The sequence below is a fragment of the Pangasianodon hypophthalmus genome, chromosome 9 (assembly GCF_027358585.1).
Source record: "Pangasianodon hypophthalmus isolate fPanHyp1 chromosome 9, fPanHyp1.pri, whole genome shotgun sequence".
In the NCBI taxonomy this organism is placed as follows: Eukaryota; Metazoa; Chordata; class Actinopteri; order Siluriformes; family Pangasiidae; genus Pangasianodon; species Pangasianodon hypophthalmus.
Genome location: NC_069718.1, coordinates 28,752,719 through 28,774,169, shown reverse-complemented (window position 1 = coordinate 28,774,169; position 21,451 = coordinate 28,752,719). Strand labels below are relative to the sequence as shown.

The 21,451-nt window shown below is 39.2% G+C and overlaps 1 protein-coding gene and 1 long non-coding RNA gene across 3 annotated transcripts in view; one reads left to right on the top strand and one right to left on the bottom strand.

Moving 5' to 3' along the window:
- The window catches only part of LOC113524039 (uncharacterized), a 21,762-nt gene extending 14,462 nt beyond the window's left edge, over nt 1-7,300 (top strand). For both annotated transcript variants that reach the window (XR_008302312.1, XR_008302313.1), the window contains 2 exons: nt 3,031-3,105; nt 3,579-7,300. This is a non-coding gene — a long non-coding RNA (uncharacterized LOC113524039). The remainder of the gene's footprint in view (nt 1-3,030; nt 3,106-3,578) is intronic.
- Nucleotides 5,364-21,451, bottom strand: LOC117597891 (NLR family CARD domain-containing protein 3-like). The gene is made up of 9 exons (XM_053236996.1): nt 21,241-21,451; nt 20,960-21,081; nt 20,377-20,499; nt 18,656-18,710; nt 18,285-18,489; nt 16,220-17,996; nt 14,007-14,180; nt 5,585-5,761; nt 5,364-5,431 (listed from the first exon to the last, which is right to left on the bottom strand). The coding sequence occupies exons 2-9, from the start codon at nt 21,010-21,012 to the stop codon at nt 5,395-5,397; spliced, it is 2,601 nt and encodes an 866-aa protein (XP_053092971.1). The 5' UTR covers nt 21,013-21,081; nt 21,241-21,451; the 3' UTR covers nt 5,364-5,394.

Sequence of the window (21,451 nt, the reverse complement as noted above, 5' to 3'; positions counted from 1 at the left end):
TGTATGTATGAGTAAGGGGTGTTCCTAATAAAGTGGTGTGTGTGTATGAGTAAGGGGTGTTCCTAATAAAGTGGTGTGTGTGTGTATGAGTAAGGGGTGTTCCTAATAAAGTGGTGTGTATGTATGAGTAAGGGGTGTTCCTAATAAAGTGGTGTGTATGTTAGTAAGGGGTGTTCCTAATAAAGTGGTGTGTGTATGAGTAAGGGGTGTTCCTAATAAAGTGGTGTGTGTGTATGAGTAAGGGGTGTTCCTAATAAAGTGGTGTGTGTGTATGAGTAAGGGGTGTTCCTAATAAAGTGGTGTGTATGTATGAGTAAGGGGTGTTCCTAATAAAGTGGTGTGTATGTATGAGTAAGGGATGTTCCTAATAAAGTGGTGTGTATGTATGAGTAAGAGGTGTTCCTAATAAAGTGGTGTGTGTGTATGAGTAAGGGGTGTTCCTAATAAAGTGGTGTGTATGTATGAGTAAGGGGTGTTCCTAATAAAGTGGCCTGTATGTATGAGTAAGGGGTGTTCCTAATAAAGTGGTGTGTGTGTGTATAAGTGTAGCATATAACATGTTGATATTCCTTTCACACTTAGAGCGTTTCAGCTCTTAAACATAAACGAGCAGAGAGCTTACTGCAAACTCAATACAACATTCTTACAAACAAACAAGCTGTTCATGAAATAACCAAAGAAGTCAAACAAATCAAACAGTTAAAGGTTTTAATGAGATCAAGCACTGAAATGTGGGATATTTTCAAAAAACAAATAGCTTACTTAAAACAAAAATGTAAAGTTACTTAATCAGTAAAAGAAGCAGCATTATAATGAGCTTGTCTCAGACTATGTCCAACTCTAAACCAGACAGAACAAAAATGTGGAAGATGATGATTTCTTCTCCAAAATAAAATCTGAATTATGCAGAATAAATGATGAATTATTCCTAAATGTCCAGCTCCAGACTGGTCTTGATATAAATCACACAGAAAACCCACAGAATGTAATAAAAAAGTAAAACCTCAGAGAAAACAGGAGTATTAAAGGCATCAGAGACAGCACTGGAAATATTACTGAAAATGAGAAACACAAAAGATACACAATAAGGAAAAAATGCCAAGACAAGTCATCAAAACTAAATATAGAGGAAAATAAATAACTCACTTCTTATAGAGACATGGGCAACATTAAAATACACTAACTTACTACATCTAGAGGACAGTGAAGATGAAATGATAGAAGTGATCTCAGATAAACGATGGGAAAAGTCCAGGACCTGATGGATTACCAGCAGAACTTTCCAGAGCCTGTAGGAGAGACATTGCAGATCTCTCAGCTGCTCTGTAGAATGAAGGATTACAGGAGGGAACATTAAATAAATCATTTCATCATAGTGCATTATCACTAATATATAAAGAGGAGAAACTTATGATTTCAATAATTGGAGACAGAGAAGTCTGATGAATATAGATGATAAAATCCTGGCTAAAATAATTGCAAACCGGATGCAGGACACTTTAAATAAGATTATAGAAATAGAGCAGACGTGTGTGATTAAAGGAAGATACATGAGGGACAACCTCAGAACAGTGAGAGACCTGATTATAAATACACCAGATATAAACAAAAAAAACAAGCCAAGAATACAAGGAGTCAGAACAGCAGCAGTCAAAATGAGCAACATCACTGCATATGCGGATGATAGAAGTGTTGGCCTCAATCAGACTAGAGGCCACAAATGAAGCTGTGAAATAGTATGAAGAAATGTCAGGAGCTAGATGAAATCAAAATCAAGCAGAAGCAGTGTGGATGGAGATCAGCACTGCTTCACTGCTAAATCTAGAAATTAAAGAAGAAATCAAATGACTGGCTCTGACTCTTACAAACACCAAATGCACTGAACACAACTGGGGAAAAAAGGAGCAGGAAATCAAATCCCAAACCCAGACTTGGAAAAGATCTCATTCTAAAACTAGAATCCAAACCATGAAGACTTTTGTTCTTTCTAAACTCCTATTCTTAACCACTGTTTTTCCTCCTGACAATGCATGTCTAACAAAAACTAAATCACATGTGTGTGGGATTTATCTGGGGAACAACAGGGAAGTAACATCACCAACACTTTTCTACAAACTAAAAGAGCTTGGAGGACTTGAGGCCATTGAACTAGGAAACAAATTCAAAAGAGCTTTCTGTAAAAATGAGACACAAGCCATGAATAGAGGAGCGGATTGGATAGGAGAGAGAAAATCATGGAAGAAAAAAAGAGGAAGAGCAAGACAAAACATTCCCTTTTACTAATGAATATACAGAGATTTTACACTCAAATATGAAAACTTCAACTTAGACTGGTTTAATTTATCTAATAAATGTATTTATAAGTATTTATATTTTTTCTAACTACTCCAAGTGTAGACTTATAAACACCTCCATAAAATACTTCATAACAGAATAGTGATTGTGGGAAATTGCAGTTCCTGGGTTTGGCCACACGAGGGCAGTCAAGCTCCATCCAGCACAACACGCAGCGCCGCCTCAAACAGCCGGTAGGCCTTGTGTCCTTCCCACAGACACAGAGCTCATCAGCCTTATTACTGTGCACTGGATTATTCTGCCATAACAACTCCAACACACGCCTCTTCTCTACTCTTTACTATTATTATTATTATTATTATTATTATTATTATTATTATTATTATTATATCATAATTATGTGACTCCATTTAATGCCATCTGAACTGCATTCAGCTGCTATTTCTACCTCCACTGTAATATAAATTACTCCTGAGTCTATGGATTTCTGCTTAAGGTGCAGTATTTGGATATTGGGAAGGTAGTTGTGTGTTGTGTTGTCTGTGATGTGTGTGTGTGTGTAAACTGTGTTGAATGTATTGTGTTGTGACCAAACACCAAGAAAAATTCCTAATAATGTCAATGTATATGGCAAATAAAATTATTCTGATAACAACAACAACAACATCAACACTACTACTACTACTATTACTACTACTGGACTTCTCTCATGTCTCTTGTCTTATGTTTTTTCAGGATGAGCTGAAGCTGAAGCTGAGGCTGTAGAAAGACTGCCAGAAGATGCTGAAACAGTGAACAGCTCACCTCTGGGTGAGTAGGAGCAATCAATGACACTGATCTACCTCTTTAACTGCAAAAAAATTTCACACAAAAAAAAAAAAAAAAAAAAAAAAAAAAAAATTCACACAACCCTTACAATCATCTAATACTCAAACAAATAAATAAACAGCTGCATTAGTTTATCATTGATAAGTATTATTAACAACACTGAACAGGGTGGGTTTCCCAAAACGTTTGTAATGCCAAGTACTTTATCTCCTTCGTAAGAACATTCTTTAACTAATGAGTGTTTCCCAAAACCCTTCGTAAATAATGTAATATGTAATCTCATTTGTAAATTAATCAGCAACTTGACCCATTCATTATTCAATAAGTTGGATAATGGTCCATAAAGGACTATTATTACACACCATTATTATTAATAGAATAATGGTCTGTAACAGTAATAACCTGATGACCCACACACAGTAGTTTTCAAGTGCAACATGATGTTTTATTTACAGTGCTCAAGAAGTAGAAAAATCCAGTGATGGCAAGCTTATTTACAGGCGCATATACAAAAGAACAAAAGGAAAGAAATAAAGGTAAAATGCACATATGCCTTGCAGAATCTGCAAAATGTTAATAAATGAAAAAAGAGGGATCATTAAAAACTGCATTTTGTTCTTGATATAGTACTGCCCTGAATAAGCTATTTCACATAACAGATGATTATGTATAGTCCACAAGACACAATAATAACTCAATTTACACAAATGAACCAGTTCAAAACCAGAGAAAAATCCTCCAGGTCCTGCAACTTCTTTGATTTTCCAGCATCTTCTGCATATTTGACCCCTTTCCAACAGTGGCTATATGATGCTGAGATCCATCATTTCACACGGAGGATGATTGAGGGTCTTGAACACAACTATTACAAAAGGTGCAAACATTCACTGATGCTCAAGTAGGCAATGTGATACATTAAGACCAAGGGGGAGCGTACTTTTGAACAGGATGATCAGTGTAAATTGTTATTATTTTGTCTTCTGGGAAGCATGTACATATCTTATGTAGCTTCTGAAGGGCAGTATTAAATGAAAAAAAAAATTTAAACAAAATGATTACAATAATAACCCCGAGGGGGGTTTAATGGCTCTAATGCTTGCTGGAAAAGCTGAATGTAGAGTGGATTAAGGTGGTACATTTTACAGTCCAAGAACAAACTATTATAATGAATTCCTTTAAAGAAACAAATAATAACAGCAAAAGGCATTACTGGCTTTACTGTTACTGTTAAAGTCTTTTTAAACTTTATTTAACATTTTGGGTCTATAATTAGCTCAACTGCTTTTTTTTACACATTGTGCTATATAACTATTTTACAACGATAAATAGAGGGACAACTAATATTTTTCCGGGAAGGAGGGGATGTGTTACCTTTTTGTCCCATCAGCGGTACTCATGCTAATCCCTACTCCCTCCACTGGAAATCATGTGCCCTAAATAGCGCAATAACACCGAGTACACTAGTGCAGAGAGATGTTCACTCTGAACAACTGAGACTGTCACTGTCACCATGGTTACGAGAAGATTCCTCATGAAGAGTCAGAAAGTCCAGCTCACGAGTCGTGACACAACATTGAAGTTTCTCAGTGTGGTGGAACACGTGTTAGTCCTGGTAGTGGTCGATGCCAAGTGTGATTACAGTACAGTCCTCACACACCTGAACTGTTGTGTTTCAGTCACAGTCACTGTTTATTTTGTACTACACACAGTGTAAATGACATACACACAACATATATACAAAACTATATTAAATGACAGGAATACATACAGTGCATGTAGTTAAAGGTTTTCAGTTACAGTTTTTTAGTTTAAAAAAAACCACCATATACAATACATTAGCAAACGGAAGGATTTTTTTTTTTAATAAAAAAGGATTACATATAGGATTAAATATGATATAAAAGGATATCATAACTGTGAATCAATCATCTGTGGAGAAACAAATGTTAGATAAAGGAGCTAAAATGAGCTATAAACAGCTACAACACATGGATGTGTATTTGTGTAATCAGTGTGATGATGTGATGATATCTCTGTGTTGTGTGTAGACGCTGAAGGATTTGACGTTGGATTGTAAAATATGTTATTAAAGCCTGAAGTAATTTGTAGCTGAGTGGATAAAAGGATGTGATCAGTCACGGTTATTGTTATGGAACTTCTACATCTGAATATGAATGATTCAGCTCCCAAACTGCTGGAAATGTGGGACGGGTTCTAACGCTTCACCAAAACTGCTTTATCCTGGAAAAGAGGTTTGAGGTGAGACTCCTGTCATACGCCAGTCCTGGTGAGTTTATGATTCTTAATTCTGAAAGACAGAGAAGAGAATCGGTGTAAACAAACAACATCAGTATAAACACCAACACACACACACACAAAATGACAATATTATATAGTACACAGTGAATATTATTCATTATACAATACAGTACAGTAAAGAGTCAGTAAGTCAGTAACTCACTGTAGTGTCTCCAGTTTACAGTGTGGATCCTTCAGTAGATCAGAGAGCAGCTTCACTCCTGATTCTCCTGGATTATTATATTTCAGATCCAGTTCTCTCAGGTGTGATGAGGAGTTTGACCTCAGAGCTGAAGCCAGAGCAGCACAACCTTCATCTGTAATACTGCAGCGCCACATCCTGCAAGAAAGAAAACCTTCTCACACTTAACACACTCAGTTTTAGCACTGAAAACATGAACTACACAAAATCTTTATATACAGTACATTTACTCTCCATCTCACACACACAACAGTGAAAATATATCAGATCACTACAATTATAGTTACCACAGATGAAAACTGCATGTTGCTGCATTTATTAAAACGGTGTGCGTTGTATGTGTGTGTGTGTGTGTGTGTGTGTGTGTGTGAGAGAGAGAGAGAGAGATAGATTCTGATAGCGTGTCCCGTGAACTTTTCTGAACTTTCTGAAATGTAACGAACACAAAAGCTAAAGTAAATCTGATCAAATATTATTAGGTGGCTGTTGTTGTCAAATGTAAATAACAGTTTCTTGATTTGGGAAAGACGTTGTTGTTTTGAAACATAGTTGGCTTTTTTACTCAGTCACATTAGATAGAAGATAGAAAGCTTTCCAGAAAGTTCCAAAGGATGTCTGGTTTAGGAGTTGAATAAAGTTATATAATTAACAAATGCTAATAAATAAATAAATGAATGAATAATAAAAGAATGAAAAAATGTGTTCAATTTGTTAATGAAAAATGTTTTCTTTTTGCAGCAGCCCTGATTTTTTTCACTCTTTTTCAGGGCATAGTGATAGGGTTCACATGAAAATCCCTCTGGTACAGACCACGCCCACTTCCTGTTTAAATCTAAATACAAAAACAGTTATGAATATTTTGAGCTCTAAACAGATACAGATAATAGCATTGTGTTACACCTCTAGCAGAGACACAAGACCTAAACAGCTATAATTACAATTCATAAGTACAGTTTTTATTTATTCATGATATAGAATTAATCTAGAAAGTAAATATGATTCTCACAAACACATTTCAGTTTCTTACAAACATTTAAATCATATTCTGAAGTATACAGCTTCATAAAACACACACACGATCATTTCTGTATGTAATATTTGGGGACAAAGTGATAATCTGACGTCTGTGTGTGTGTGTGTGTGTGTGTGTGTGTGTGTGTGTATACCTCAGTATCTCCAGTGTACAGTGTGGATTCTCCAGTCCAGCAGAGAGCAGCTTCACTCCTGAATCCTGCAGTTTATTGTTACTCAGGTCCAGTTCTCTCAGACTGGAGGAGTTTGAGCTGAGAACTGAGGACAGAACTCTACAGCTTTCCTCTGTCAGATTACACTCATATAGCCTGGAAGAGAAATGATGAAGTGTTTGATTTATTTATCTCATGGACTACTCTTGGACAGATCCATGTGTCTCAGCTCATATGAGATGATGTATTTAACTTTCTCAAACAAGATAACAGAGAGGCCACTCTGAACAAACACGTCTCTTTATTTCTAGCAGAGGGTTTTTCATAAAGTGTGTTCAGCAGCTCTAGGGAAAGTACAGCTCCATGAGGACAGATAACATCAGAGAAATTGGCTTACTGACCTCTAGACTAGTACTGGCATGTTATTAAAGTATATGTGTGTGCAATGTAAACTGATCTACATGCTGTGAAAATAAAGGTACTTTGTTTCTGATGTGAGAAGTGATGTAGATATTTCAGCATTAACACAAAGTTGAATTTTCCAGTGATCATAAACTTGGTGATGATAAACACACAGATATAAATCACATAACACCCTCTCTCTCTATATATATATACACTGATCAGCCATAACATTATGACCACCTGCCTAATATTGTGTTGGTCCCCCTTTTGCTGCCAAAACAGCCATGACACATCGAGGCATGGACTCCACTAGATCCCTGAAGGTGTGCTGTGGTATCTGGCACAAAGACGTTAACAGCAGATCCTTTAAGTCCTGTAAGTTGGACTTGATGGCCAGCACACCCCACAGATGTTCGATTGGATTGAGATCTGGGGAATTTGGAGGCAAAGTCAACACCTTGAACTCTTTGTCATGTTCCTCAAACCATTCCTGAACAATTTTTACAGTGTGGCAGGGCGCATTATCCTGCCGAAAGAGGTCACTTCCATTAGGGAATACCGTTGCCATGAAGGGGTGTACCTGGTCTGCAACAATGTTTAGGTAGGTGGTATGTGTCAAAATAGCATCCACATGAATGCCAGGACCCAAAGTTTCCCAGCAGAACATTGCCCAGGGCATCATACTGCCTCCGCCAGCTTGCATTCTTCCCATAGTGCATGTTGGTGCCATCTCTTCCCCAGGTAAACGATGCACATGCACCCGGCCTTCCACATTATGTAAAAGAAAATGTGATTTTGTCGGACCAGGCCACCTTCTTCCATTGCTCTGTGGTCCAGTTCTGATGATCACCTGTCCATTGTAGGCACTTTTGGCAGTGGACAGGGGTCAGCATGGGCACTCTGATAGGTCCGTGGCTACACAGCCCCATACGCAGCAAGCTGCGATGCACTGTGGGTTCTGACACCTTTCTATCATAGCCAGCTTTAACTTTTCTGCAATTTGTGCTACAGTAGCTCTTCTGTGGGATCAGACCAGACGGACTAGCCTTCACTCCCCACGTGCATCAGTGAGCCTTTGGCGCCCATGACCCTGTCGCCAGTTCACCGGTTGTCCTTCCTTGGATCACTTTTGGTAGGTACTAACCACTGCATACCGGGAACACCTCACAAGGCCTGCCGTTTTAAAGATGCTCTGTCCCAGTCATCTAGCCATCACAAGTTGGCCGTTGTCAATGTCTCTTACGCTTCAATGTCTCTTCAATCCTTACGCTTGCCCATTTTTCCTGTTTCCAACACATCAACTTCGAGAACCAACTGGTTACTTCCTGCCTAATATATCTCAACCCTTGACAGGTGTTATCGTAACGAGATAATAAATATTATTCACTTCACCTATCAGTGGTCATAATGTTATGGCTGATTGGTGTATATACTGTGTGCGTATATAATATTATATATATACACACACACATACATACACACATTATATATATATATATATATATATATATATATATATATATATATATATATATATATATACACACTCCTGAACAAAATCTTAAGACCAGGGAAAATATTACAAGTATTCACACTTCGCACTGGTGGATCATAACCCGGTTGTAAGTACTTCTTCAAAATGCCAAAAGAAGAAACAAGAGCAAGAGATAAAAAATAGAGAGTAGGCAATTTATTGAAAACTGCATTTAAACTCAAACAGGCTGGTCATCAGCTGATCAAAAGTTTAAGACCATAGCCTTTAAAAGTTGGCTTTAATGTCATTCAGAGAGTCACACTGTCATGATCACCTGATGGCAAAAGCAAAAAGGCATTCTGTTTTTGAACGTGGCAGGATTGTTGAGCTGCACAAGCAAGGGCTGTCGCAATGCGCCATTTCTGCCGAGGTTGGACGCAGTAAGACAGTCATTTTAAATTTCTTAAAAGATCCTGAGAGTTATGGGACAAAAGAATCAAGTGGTAGACCCAAAAAAATTTCACCTGCACTGAGCCAGAGGATCCGACGGGCTGTCCGTGAAGCCACAGGCCGATCCTCGACCCAAATTAAGGCCCTTACTGATGCTGACTGCAGCCCAATAACCATAACACGGCATCTGCGAGAGAAGGGCTTAAAGAACAAAAAACGTCTTCGAAAGCTACATCTCCTCCCACACCACAAACTTGCCCGTTTGGAATTTGCAAGGGAGCACCAAACATGGGACATTGAAAGATGGAGGAAAGTTTTATTCTCGGACGAGAAAAAATTTCACCTGGATGGTCCCGATGGCTTCCAACGATACTGGCATGACAAGGAGATCCCACTGGAGATGTTTTCTACGCGGCACAGTGGAGGAGGCTCCATCATGATCTGGGCTGCTTTTTCCTTCAATGGGAAAATGGAGCTTCAGGTTGTGCAGGGGCGTCAAATGGCGGCTGGCTATGTGTACATGTTGCAACAGGCATCCCTCTTGACTGAGGGCCCTCGTCTGTGTGGTAATGACTGGGTCTTTCAACAGGACAACGCTGCAGTTCACAACGTCTGCTTGATGAAGGACTTTTTCCCGGACAATAACATTGCAGTTCTGGACCATCCGGTTCTCCTGATCAGTTCTCCTGATCTAAATCCCCTTGAGAATGTTTGGGGATGGATGGCAAGGGAAGTTTACAAAAACTGATGTCAGTTCCAGACTGTGGATGCCCTTCATGAAGTCATCTTCACCACATGAAGCAACGTTCCCACCAGCCTCCTGGAAACAGTTGCATCAAGCATATGCCGAAACGAGTGTTTGATGTTATCACCAAGAACGGTGAGGCTACTCACTACTGAGTCCTTTTTTGACACTTTTAGTTCTGTTGTGGGTATTTTTGGGCTATGGTCTTAAACTTTTGATCAGCTGATAAACAGCCTGTTTGAGTTTAAATGCAGTTTTCAATAAATTGACAATCTCAGTTTTTTGTCTCTTGCTCTTTTTGTTCTTTTGACATTTTGAAGCAGTTCTTACAACCTGGTTATGATCCACCAGCGCGAAATGCGAATACTCGGAATGTTTCCCCCGGTCTTAAGATTTTGTTCAGGAGTGTGTATATATATATTATATATATATATATATATATATATATATATACAGTATATTACCAAAAGTATTCGGTCACCTGCTTTGACTCACATATGAACTTAAGTGCCATCCCATTCCTAACCCATAGGGTTCAAATATGATGTCGGTCCACCTTTTGCAGCTATTACAGCTTCAACTCTTCTGGGAAGGCTGTCCACAAGGTTGAGGAGTGTGTTTATAGGAATTTTTGACCATTCTTCCAAAAGCGCATTGGTGAGGTCACACACTGATGTTGGTCGAGAAGGCCTGGCTCTCAGTCTCCGCTCTAATTCATCCCAAAGGTGTTCTATCGGGTTCAGGTCAGGACTCTGTGCAGGCCAGTCAAGTTCATCCACACCAGACTCTGTCATCCATGTCTTTATGGACCTTGCTTTGTGCTCTGGTGCACAGTCATGTTGGAAGAGGAAGGGGCCCGCTCCAAACTGTTCCCACAAGGTTGGGAGCATGGAATTGTCCAAAATGTTTTGGTATCCTGAAGCATTCAAAGTTCCTTTCACTGGAACTAAGGGGCCAAGCCCAACTCCTGAAAAACAACCCCACACCATAATTCCTCCTCCACCAAATTTCACACTCGGCACAATGCAGTCCGAAATGTACCGTTCTCCTGGCAACCTCCAAACCCAGACTCGTCCATCAGATTGCCAGATGGAAAAGAGTGATTCATCACTCCAGAGAACGCGTCTCCACTGCTCTAGAGTCCAGTGGCGGCGTGCTTTACACCACTGCATCCGACGCTTTGCATTGCACTTGGTGATGTGTGGCTTGGATGCAGCTGCTCGGCCATGGAAACCCATTCCATGAAGCTCTCTGTGTACTGTACTTGGGCTAATCTGAAGGTCACATGAAGTTTGGAGCTCTGTAGCAATTGACTGTGAAGAAAGTCGACGACCTCTTTGCACTATGCGCTTCAGCATCCGCTGACCCCTCTCCGTCAGTTTACGTGGCCTACCACTTCGTGGCTGAGTTGCTGTTGTTCCCAAACTCTTCCATTTTGTTATGATAAAGCTGACATTGACTGTGGAATATTTAGGAGCGAGGAAATTTCACGACTGGATTTGTTGCACAGGTGGCATCCTATGACAGTTCCACGCTGGAATTCACTGAGCTCCTGAGAGCGGCCCATTCTTTCACAAATGTTTGTAAAAACAGTCTGCATGCCTAAGTGCTTGATTTTATACACCTGTGGCCAGGCCAAGTGATTAGGACACCTGATTCTGATCATTTGGATGGGTGACCGAATACTTTTGGTAATATAGTGTATATATATATATACATACACACACACATACATACACACACACACATACATACACATACACAAAGAAAAACTAAGCTCAACATCAGAAACAATGCTAATCCACACCATATAAAAATAAAAATTTTTTACTCATGTAAAACACTGGACCTCATTTATCATATTGGATACAAATTAATTTATTCATAAACCATGTAGAAGCATTTACATAGGAAATCTTTACTTAAAATGTAATGTTGTGGAACATCTACAAGATGTTGAGAGAAAAGGTTGATGAGGTGTTGGATCAGAGTTAAATGGGCTTGGCCACTCAGCACAAGAGCTAGCTCTTTATGTATGTGCATAGCTGCTTTATCTGGTCTTTATTCTGACCCTCAACCCAGTGCTTCTCCACCAACACCTCACTGTCCTCTACTTTCACATTCATCAGGCACTTATGGAGGAGTTCTGGACTGAGCTGGAGCTCGGGGAAATAGCATCAACACTGGACTCCTGTTCCTGTGTGTTAGGGGTGTCACTGGGGACAAATAGTTTCAAAAGCAAGCCAATGCAAATTCAGAAATTAAGAGAAATAAGACAAAAGAATCGTGTCTGTATAAAGGAGGACAGGCCGGTCTGTCTGTGTATAGTAGTAAGCCGACACGGTGCAAACGCCTCAGCTGACAGAAGATTTAGAGCACACTGTTAGAGATATTTAGATATTTAGAGAGCAGTATGATTTTTCAGGATGAGGATGAAAGCTGGTTTATAAATCACTTCTGTTTGTCATTCCTGTGCATGTCCAAGTTTATCAGTGCTTGGATTTCTTGTTATTGTCATGTTTCAAACAGAGAGAAGTGACTGATTGTAGCGTGAGAGGCTGAAGCGTGCATCAGTGTGGGAGATTTCTGACCAACAGTCACTGAGCCACTTTAAACTATTTAAAAACAGCAGTTTTTCTGTGTAATGCTCGGTGTTCATGATCACCTGGCTACAGTGTAGATCTCTTTTTCTCACCTTTCATGTCAAACCATTTTCTTTTCACCTCGCCACATTCACACCTAATTCACCTTTCCTATAAATTGCTTCCAGATTTTGGGTGCACTTCCCAGGTGCTGTTACACTTATTACTAATAATTTTATTGGTGTAGACCTGAGTCAAAATAAATTCCATTTACCTGGAATGGAGTTTTGGCGTCACTAATACAAACGAGCTGTGGTGTGCACGCATTTGGTCAGGGTTTTAAATGATCTGTGGCTAAGTGCCAGTTCTGATCACATTTCCATTCTTGTTCTTCTTGACCTGAGTGCAACTTTCGATACTGTACACCATGATATTTTTATACACAGACTTGAACATTGGGTAGGTCTCTCAGGAGCAGCACTAAGGTGGTTCAGATCGTACTTGTGTGGTAGACAGTTTTATGTTAAACTGGGAAGTCACTCATCAAGATAATATGATATTTCATTTGGAGTTCCATAAAGATCTATTTTAGGACCCTTGCTTTTTTTCCTCTATATGATACCTCTTCGTAGACTCATTCAAAAGCATGAACTTTCGACAGTTAAACCAGGATAAAATGGAGATGTTAATTGTAGGAGATAAACAAAAAAAGAGAATAATTATTGATAAATGAGCTGATTACAGGTTAGAATAGTCGACTCTGATCTCAGCTTTGTTCCTCACATCAATAAGATCTCATTTCATCATTTGAGGAACATTGCAAAAGTTCATCCATTTTTATCTAAAGAAGATGCAGAAAAACACATCCATGCATTTACTCTCTTTATCTACTATTATCTACTATTTGTCCATTACAGTTAGTACAAAAAGCAGCTGCTCAGCTTCTAACACAAACTAAAGAGAGACCATATTACTCCTATTGTGCAGGAACTGCACTGGTTACCTGTGACATCCAGAATCGATTTTAAAGTCCTCTTATTAGTTTTAAAACTCTTAATGGCATTGCACCTGTGTATTTAGCAGAATGCCTGATGGATTTCACCCCAAATAATTTATTAACATCAACAAATGCTGGCTTCCTTAAGGTGAATTTTAATAAGAAGAAACTTGGTGAAGCTGCTTTTAGTGTCGCTGCTCCCAGGATGTGGAACTCACTCCCAGCGTATATCCATCAGACACCTGCACTAAATATATTTAAAAAGCAGCTTGCCTTTTATTGACTTCATGACTATACACTTAAAACTGCTTTTTTTAAATCTCTTAATGATCTAATTCTGATTTTATTTTTTATTTTCAATTCTTTCTATTTGTTTCTTAATGACTTTAATGACTATAGATTTCTTTTTTTATGCTGTGTTTTTATTATTTTATCATTTTATTGTATATTTTCCATTGTATTTTAATTTTATTTTACATTTTCCATATTTTCCAGTAGTAGTAGCAGTAGTAGTAATAGTAATGTGTGTGTATGAGATGATCTTACTCCAGTTTCTCCAGTGTACAGTGTGGATACTCTAGTCCAGCAGAGAGCAGCTTCACTCCTGAATCCTGCAGTTTATTGTTACTCAGGTCCAGTTCTTTCAGACTGGAGGAGTTTGAGCTGAGAACCGAGGACAGAACTCTACAGCTTTCCTCTGTCACATTGCACTTACACAGGCTGGAAGAGAAATGATGAAATGTCACAACACTGATCTCAAACACACAAACACAGCCATAATACAGCTAAAGTTTAACATGTAACAGAAATGTCAGTGTGTTTCTCTCACACACACAAATCAGAGGACAGGACACCACATCAGCACATTTACAGGAGCAAGGATGTCTGCACTCCACAATCTCTCAGCTACAATTTATTATAAGCCCATTAGGTCATGTACATAACACACACATGTGAGAGCGAACAGCCTACAAACAATACACTCTGATCTGTGTTCAAGTTTCTACAACCAACACTGCAGATATAGTGCATTTTATTACAGAAAATACAGAATTATAGAACTGTACACTACCCGTTAGAATGCCAATACTAGTCGTACTTTACAGTGAGTTACATGTTGCATTTCACAGAGACAGTAAAACAGTTGGTGTGTGTTCTCTGTGCTCATACAGTTACAAATCTGTCACCTCAAGACCTCCAATCTTACACAGACACTGGTTCAGTTGTTTGGTGTGGACCTGAGTACAGGTGGAGTGTTCACATATGTCCAAACAGATCCACAGTAAAGAGAAAGTTTGCCTTGTCTAAAACAAATGAAGTAGGTGTACAAGGGTCCTTATTCTCTCTCATGTGTCCAATGTTGCAAAAGCCACTTTTTGGCATCTTTTTTTCATCTTATTATCCAGAGATCACAAGCCTGGAGACCACAGCCATACTCTTTCTCCCCTATCAATTACAGTGATAATAACCAATCATGGGTATCTGTGAGCTCATGCATACTGAAGTGGGAAGATACCACTTTCCTCCAAGTGTGTTATGTTGCATGAGCAGTTTGAAAAGATGCGTTTGTTTTCACTTATCTCTGATGTTGGTAGAGGACAGGGTCATATGAAAGGGGAGATTGAACTGGAGTGTGAGAATCAGCCATGACTACATTAGGGAAGGAAATGGGGGAAAAAAAAAAAAAAAGAGCATGACAGAGTGAAACTCCCCACAACACTGTGTCCCTCAGAATAAAAGGTGAGGAATTAAAAAAAAAAAACCTAACCCAGAAATGTTTAGTTCTTAAATATGCAGTTATTTTGTATAAATTTTTTCATCAATTTTAGCAAAGACTGTGGCGGGGGGCCTCCAAACCACGCACATGAAAGGCTGCATGCTCCTGGTACGACTGCCGCTGTGGTGCTGAAGGGATAGTGACACTTCAGCACTAATGTTGTGGAAACCGGAAAAGCACACGGCTACACGGTGGGGCTGCAGCGGCAGCTCGTCACCCTCACAGAGAAACCAAGACAGTATAAAAAGGTGCAGTGGACACAGAGAGGTGAGCGTGTCGTATTGTCACGGTTATACTGACTCGTTTCTCTCCCTCTCCCTCCAGAAAGGGAAGACAGCGCCGAAGACATAGACTCTCCCTCTATGTCGTACCGCAAGTCTGCAACCTCCTTGCTCAAGGGACTCCCCATGACTCCTCACCTTCTTGCTGCTCATTACAGTCCATGGCCCAGAAAGCCATGCGCTCTCACTCTCTCTCCACCAGCATCCCCGTTCCCTGCCACTTCTACATTAAAATAATAAAATTCATGTGTTTTTGCACTAATCCTGCCTATTCTGTGTCCTGCTGCAGGATGGAGTTTGAAACAGGAATTGGAACTCACACACACACATATTTTATATATATATATATATATATATATATATATATATATATATATATATATATATATATATATATATATATATATATGTGTGTGTGTGTGTGTGTGTGTTTGTGTGTGTGTGTGTGTGTGTGTGATATATATATTTCAAGATATGAAATTATCCATATAGATATATATGATTTTGTCCATATGGCCTCAGTGTAGACATTATGTGTTAGTGTAAAAATTTAAACAATCTTCTGTAAAACTACCAGAAGTTTATTTAAAGATGATTAGAGTAACTGTTAACAAGCATTAATCCAAACAGTGCAGTTCAGTGTTACATTAAAATAACGATCCATGCAGTAATACAGTACTTTTATAAATAAAAATACTCACACAGCTTTTCTGGAGGCTTTGACCACTGGGAGCAGCCTCAGAAGACATTCTTCTGATGGGTCATATTTCCTCAAATTAAACTCATCCAGCTCCTGTTCTGAGTTCAGTAACACAAACACCAGAGCTGACCACTGAGCAGGAGAGAGTCTGGTTCCAGTGAGACGGCTGTAACCTCCTCTGTTCAGGGAAGTTTGTACTTCTTGCACTAAAGAATGATCATTCAGTTCATTCAGACAGTGGAACAGATTGATGGATTTCTCTAGAGATGGATTCTCCCTGATCTTCTCCTTGATGTACTCGACTGTTTCCTGTTTGCTATGAGAGTTGCTTCCTGTCTGTGGCATTAAGCCTTGTAAGAGAGTCTGATTGGACTCCAGTGAGAGACCCAGAAGGAAGCGGAGGAACAGGTCCAGGTGTCCATTCTCACTCTGTAAGGCCTTAGCCACTGCACTCCTGAGGAAATCAGACGTGTTTGGATTTCTGAAGAAATTAAAAAGTCCAGTGCTTTGCTCCACTACCACATTTGTCTTTCTAAAAATAAAGCAGAGAAATGCATATAAAGCAGCCAGAAACTCCTGAACACTCAGATGTACAAAGCTGAACACCTTCCCCAGGTGAAGCCCAAACTCCTCTCTGAAGATTTGGGTACACACTCCTGAGTACACGGACACTTCTCTGACATCAATGCCACACTCTTTCAGGTCTTCCTCATAGAAGATCAGGTTTCCTTTCTCCAGCTGTTGGAAAGCCAGTTTTCCCAGTGCCAGGATACTCTCTCTGGTCTGCTGAGGATGAGGGTCACATTTCTGATGGTACTTTTGGTCCTTGTGTTTGATCTGAAAGATCAGGAAGTGTGTGAACATTTGAGTCAGAGTCTTGGGGATCTCTCCACTCTCTGCTTCACCCAACATTCTCTCTAGAACAGTGGCTGAAATCCAGCAGAAGACTGGGATGTGGCACATGATGTAGAGGCTTCTTGAAGACTTCATGTGTCTGATGATTTTATTGGCCAGGCTCTGATCACTGATCCTCTTCCTGAAGTATTCCTCTTTCTGAGGATCACTGAAGCCTCGTACCTCTGTTACCTGGTCTACACACTCAGGAGGGATCTGATTGGCTGCTCCTGGTCGAGAGGTTATCCAGAGGAGAGCAGAGGGAAGCAGATTCCCCTTGATGAGGTTTGTCAGCAGCACATCCACTGAGGCTGACTCCGTCACATCACACAATCTCTCATTGTTCCGGAAATTTAGAGGAAGTCGATACTCATCCAGACCATCAAAGATCAACACCACTTTGTAGGAGTCGCAGTCTACTAATTGTAGTTTTCTCATTTCTGGGAAAAAGTGATGAAGAAGATTCATCAGGCTGAGATTTTGCTGCTTCATCAAATTCAGCTCTCTAAAGGGAAGTGGAAACATGAAGGTGACGTCCTGATTTGCTTTTCCTTCAGCCCAGTCCAGAATGAACTTCTGCACAGAGACTGTTTTTCCAATTCCAGCAACTCCTTTAGTCAGCACAGTTCTGATGGACTTGTCTTTAAAGAGGTCATTACATTTGATAGGTTTCTCCTGTGTTGCTGGTCTCCTGGACGCTGTCTCAATCTGTCTCACCTCATGTTCATTATTGACGTCTCCACTCCAACCCTCTGTGATGTAGAGCTCTGTGTAGATCTCATCCAGAAGTGCGGAGCTTCCATGCTGTGAAATTCCTTCATTAATTCTTTTAAACTTCTCTCTCAGGTTGGATTTCAACTTTGGCTGATACTCAGAGGCAAGTTCTAATAAACAAAGTAATAACATGTTTTAATGCAAAATCACTGAGCACAATATAAAATGTAAAATTCTTTCAAATGCTGCTGTTAATTCCTGATTCATGTACTAAACATTACTGAAGGAACAGGACCATTGTACAGAGTAACCACAAGCTGGACCACAAACAGAACAGAAAAGCACCAGATGTACATGATACTAAAATCAAACTTAAAACTAAAAGGGTTAATATCTAAAACAATTTCCTCTCTCTAAAGTGAACCTGATGGAATAAAGCCATGACTCAGAGCTCTTACTGTTGTTCAGTGTGTTAGCGAGATCTGTGTGGTTCATGTTCTTCAGGACATGCAGTGTGATCTTCAGCGCTCCCTCTTGGACACTGTGTAGATCCTCCTCATCCTCCACCTTCCTCTCAGTGCATGCTGGGTAATCTGGACTCAGGACTTTCCTAAACCTCTTCAGCTCATTCTTTATCAGAGTGATGATTTTGTGTTCCAGCTCCTGGTTAGAAACACACAGTAACAGATCTAAATATTATAATGTTACACAGTGAGAGATGCTTTTATTTTATGAAAAGAAAAAAAACTCTGTCTATTACCACAGTTACAACTGTCTGATTACCCATAATGCTGCTGCACATTGATAAAACAACACAAGTCACACACACCTTGAATATGGACTCCAACTGATTTCTGCTGATCTCTGATTTCTTCTTTTGCGGTCTGTGAACAAACAAAACACATCATGTAATATGGATTATATGTATTCATAGCTGCGCTACACACACTAATAAATACAAAGATAAAGATATTTAAAAGTACATGAGGTACATTTTCAGGTCTCTAACAGTTAAGTACGTGGTTCCACATTTATGATTTTGACTCCTTAATCCTGACGCCAATTCCCGCCCATGTTCACAAAGCCCCACCCCCAGGATCTATGGTGGCCTGTAGAGTAAAATTCAGCTAGAGTACCAACTATCAAATGAACATTATCTATCATTAGCAAGGATTAGTATTAGCATGGGATCATTTTCAAGTAATGAAGGAGGCAATTTATTTATTAAGAGCATTTCTTTACTTCGTTATTTAGATCTAGGTGATAAAAATCCCTAACTACAGAATAATGATAGAATAACGGAATAGTGGAGAAATGTATAATAATGAACAGTGGAGTAATAAGAATAATAATATACAGCATAAATGTAAGACACTGCAGAATAATAATTAAATGATGTATGGAGTGACTTTAATTAATTATGCTTTATAATTTACCCAGCACAGAGCTCCTATACAGAAGTAGGTGATAAAGTAAAAAGCTTCCTCCAACTGACTAGCTCCTTTTTCATTTTTTCTTTTTTGATTTTGTTTCACTCGATGCCTCAATGCTGGACAACGCTGGAGCTCATCTGTGTTTCTATTTTGTAGCTAAAACACTTTCACTAGCTGATAACAACAGTGACTAGCATGGCTATAGGCTAGTTTATATACAGGATGGCTGAGTGAATTATTATCTAATCATGTTACACAGTTCTCCATGGTGCCAGGTGGCTGATATTAGTATTTTAGCATTTCGCTGTTGCTCACACAGCCAAAAGCAATATGAAAGCCAAGTTATTGCACTAGAAATAAGTGAAATTCCTCTCATAGAGATTTATGAGGATGGTCAAGAGTGCTTTTAATGCACCATCGCTTATTTATGAGTTCTCAGTGATTTTTTCAGAAAAAAACTATAGCTATTAGAATTGTTAGCATAGCTATATAGTTATCGAACATTACAATATCAAGGTGGTTAATCCAAAGCATTTCCTTATCTAACACTCTGAGTAATGAAAAAAATCTACTGAATTTGTTGAAGTGAAGGGACAATAGGGAGTGTCTATAAGACTGACACAAGGCCCAACCAGAAACCTCCAGTCTGGAAGGCAGATTTTCAAATAGGTTTTTATTTTACACTTGTGCTGAGGCCATGACCATTGTTTTTTTCATGTTCTGCAAATTTTTAGGTGATGTGTACATGTAAAACTTCATTATTGCACCTTTAACACTCTCCTCTTAACACAATACACTGATTTCAGGATTTCCTAACTGACACTAATATATTTAGAAACAAATGTTTGAATGAATGAATGATTAAAATAGTTAAATTGTCATTAATTTGCCAGGTTTAAATGTTCTTCTGTAGCACCACAGACCCTCCAGCTCAGGAACTGCAGGCTGAACTGAACTCTTAAAGCAGTTTTCCTCACTGCCAGTCCGAGAGCTGCAGCACTGCACAGTTTAGTGTTTTACTGCTTCAACACCTGATAAAGCTCATGAAGGGCTTCATAATGAGACAAGTGAGTTTGATCAGGTGGAACACTGCTGTAAAACACCTCGCTATACTGACCTCACATCAGTAGAACTGTCTCTGTCTCTGTCTCTGAAGTGTGTTGGTTCTTCCATTGACTCCTCACTCTTCATGGACACACAGCTGGGTTCTGGTGAGTCTGATCTCTTTCCCTCCATCATTCTAGAGTTACAACAGAAATATCAGCAATAATTAATACTCTGCTGTCTCAGCACTGTTAAACAATGTGTTCATCATTAAACACCAAGAATTCCATCTTTTTAATTCAGCTACAGTCTGCACACTTAATCAAACAGGAGACTCGCCTCATACCTCAGGAATTACTCTGATGTCAGGAGTCCCAATCACAGCTAACTGACTCAGCTGGGTCTTAAAGCCTGTAGAGTTCACTGACTCAAAGCTATGCTGCTCTTATGCTACACATTACACAGTCCTTTTTACTCTTCTCTCAGTGAATGATTTCTCTAAACTATTCTTACATCAGATCAGTGATATATTCATTGCTTTTAAACACCTTAAAGCAAAGTTTAGTTCCTCTGTTAACTAGTGAGTGTTTAGAGATACAGATCTGTTCCCATGAGACGGTGTGTATTTATTGCTGGTGAATGGAAAAGTAACTCACCTCTCATCTTTCTTTAAGTCCTGTTTTCCAGACACACTCATGTTGGAGGTCATGTCTCCTTCTCCAGATTACAGCAGGACACACGTTTACTTCACTCCAACATCGGTGTGTTAAATCAAACCCTGTATCAGCACAGAGTTCACTTACAGGAAATAGTCACGGTATCAAGTCCTAAAACAACCTGTGTACATTAAACCTTCAGTACAAACCCACAAAACTCTTCTGCATCTAGTGTCACTTCAGTGTGTTTATATATTATAGCTTTAGATTTAGATATTCACTGTGTTTTTACTCCTGAAATGGTTTATTTTCCCCTCGACACAAAATGGAGCTGTTGAGTTTTACTTTCACTGACACCGTCTACCTGGCTTATTCTGCAGAGGGCAAAGGGCAGTGAGGTAGGGTAATAAACACACACACACACACGAATATGGATTGTTATCAGATTGTTATCTGATCCATGGAGCAAAAGCCACAATAAAGCTCGTCTAA

Bases quoted from the DNA above. Each gene is read 5' to 3' on its own strand.
- LOC117597891 (XM_053236996.1), bottom strand. From the start codon at position 21,012: ATGACCTCCAACATGAGTGTGTCTGGAAAACAGGACTTAAAGAAAGAT. The intron at 18,711-20,376 runs GTCAGTATAGCG...GTTTGTTCACAG, and splicing joins GACAGTTCTACTGATGTGAG to ACCGCAAAAGAAGAAATCAG. The intron at 17,997-18,284 runs GTAAGAGCTCTG...TTTGTTTATTAG, and splicing joins CGCTAACACACTGAACAACA to AACTTGCCTCTGAGTATCAG.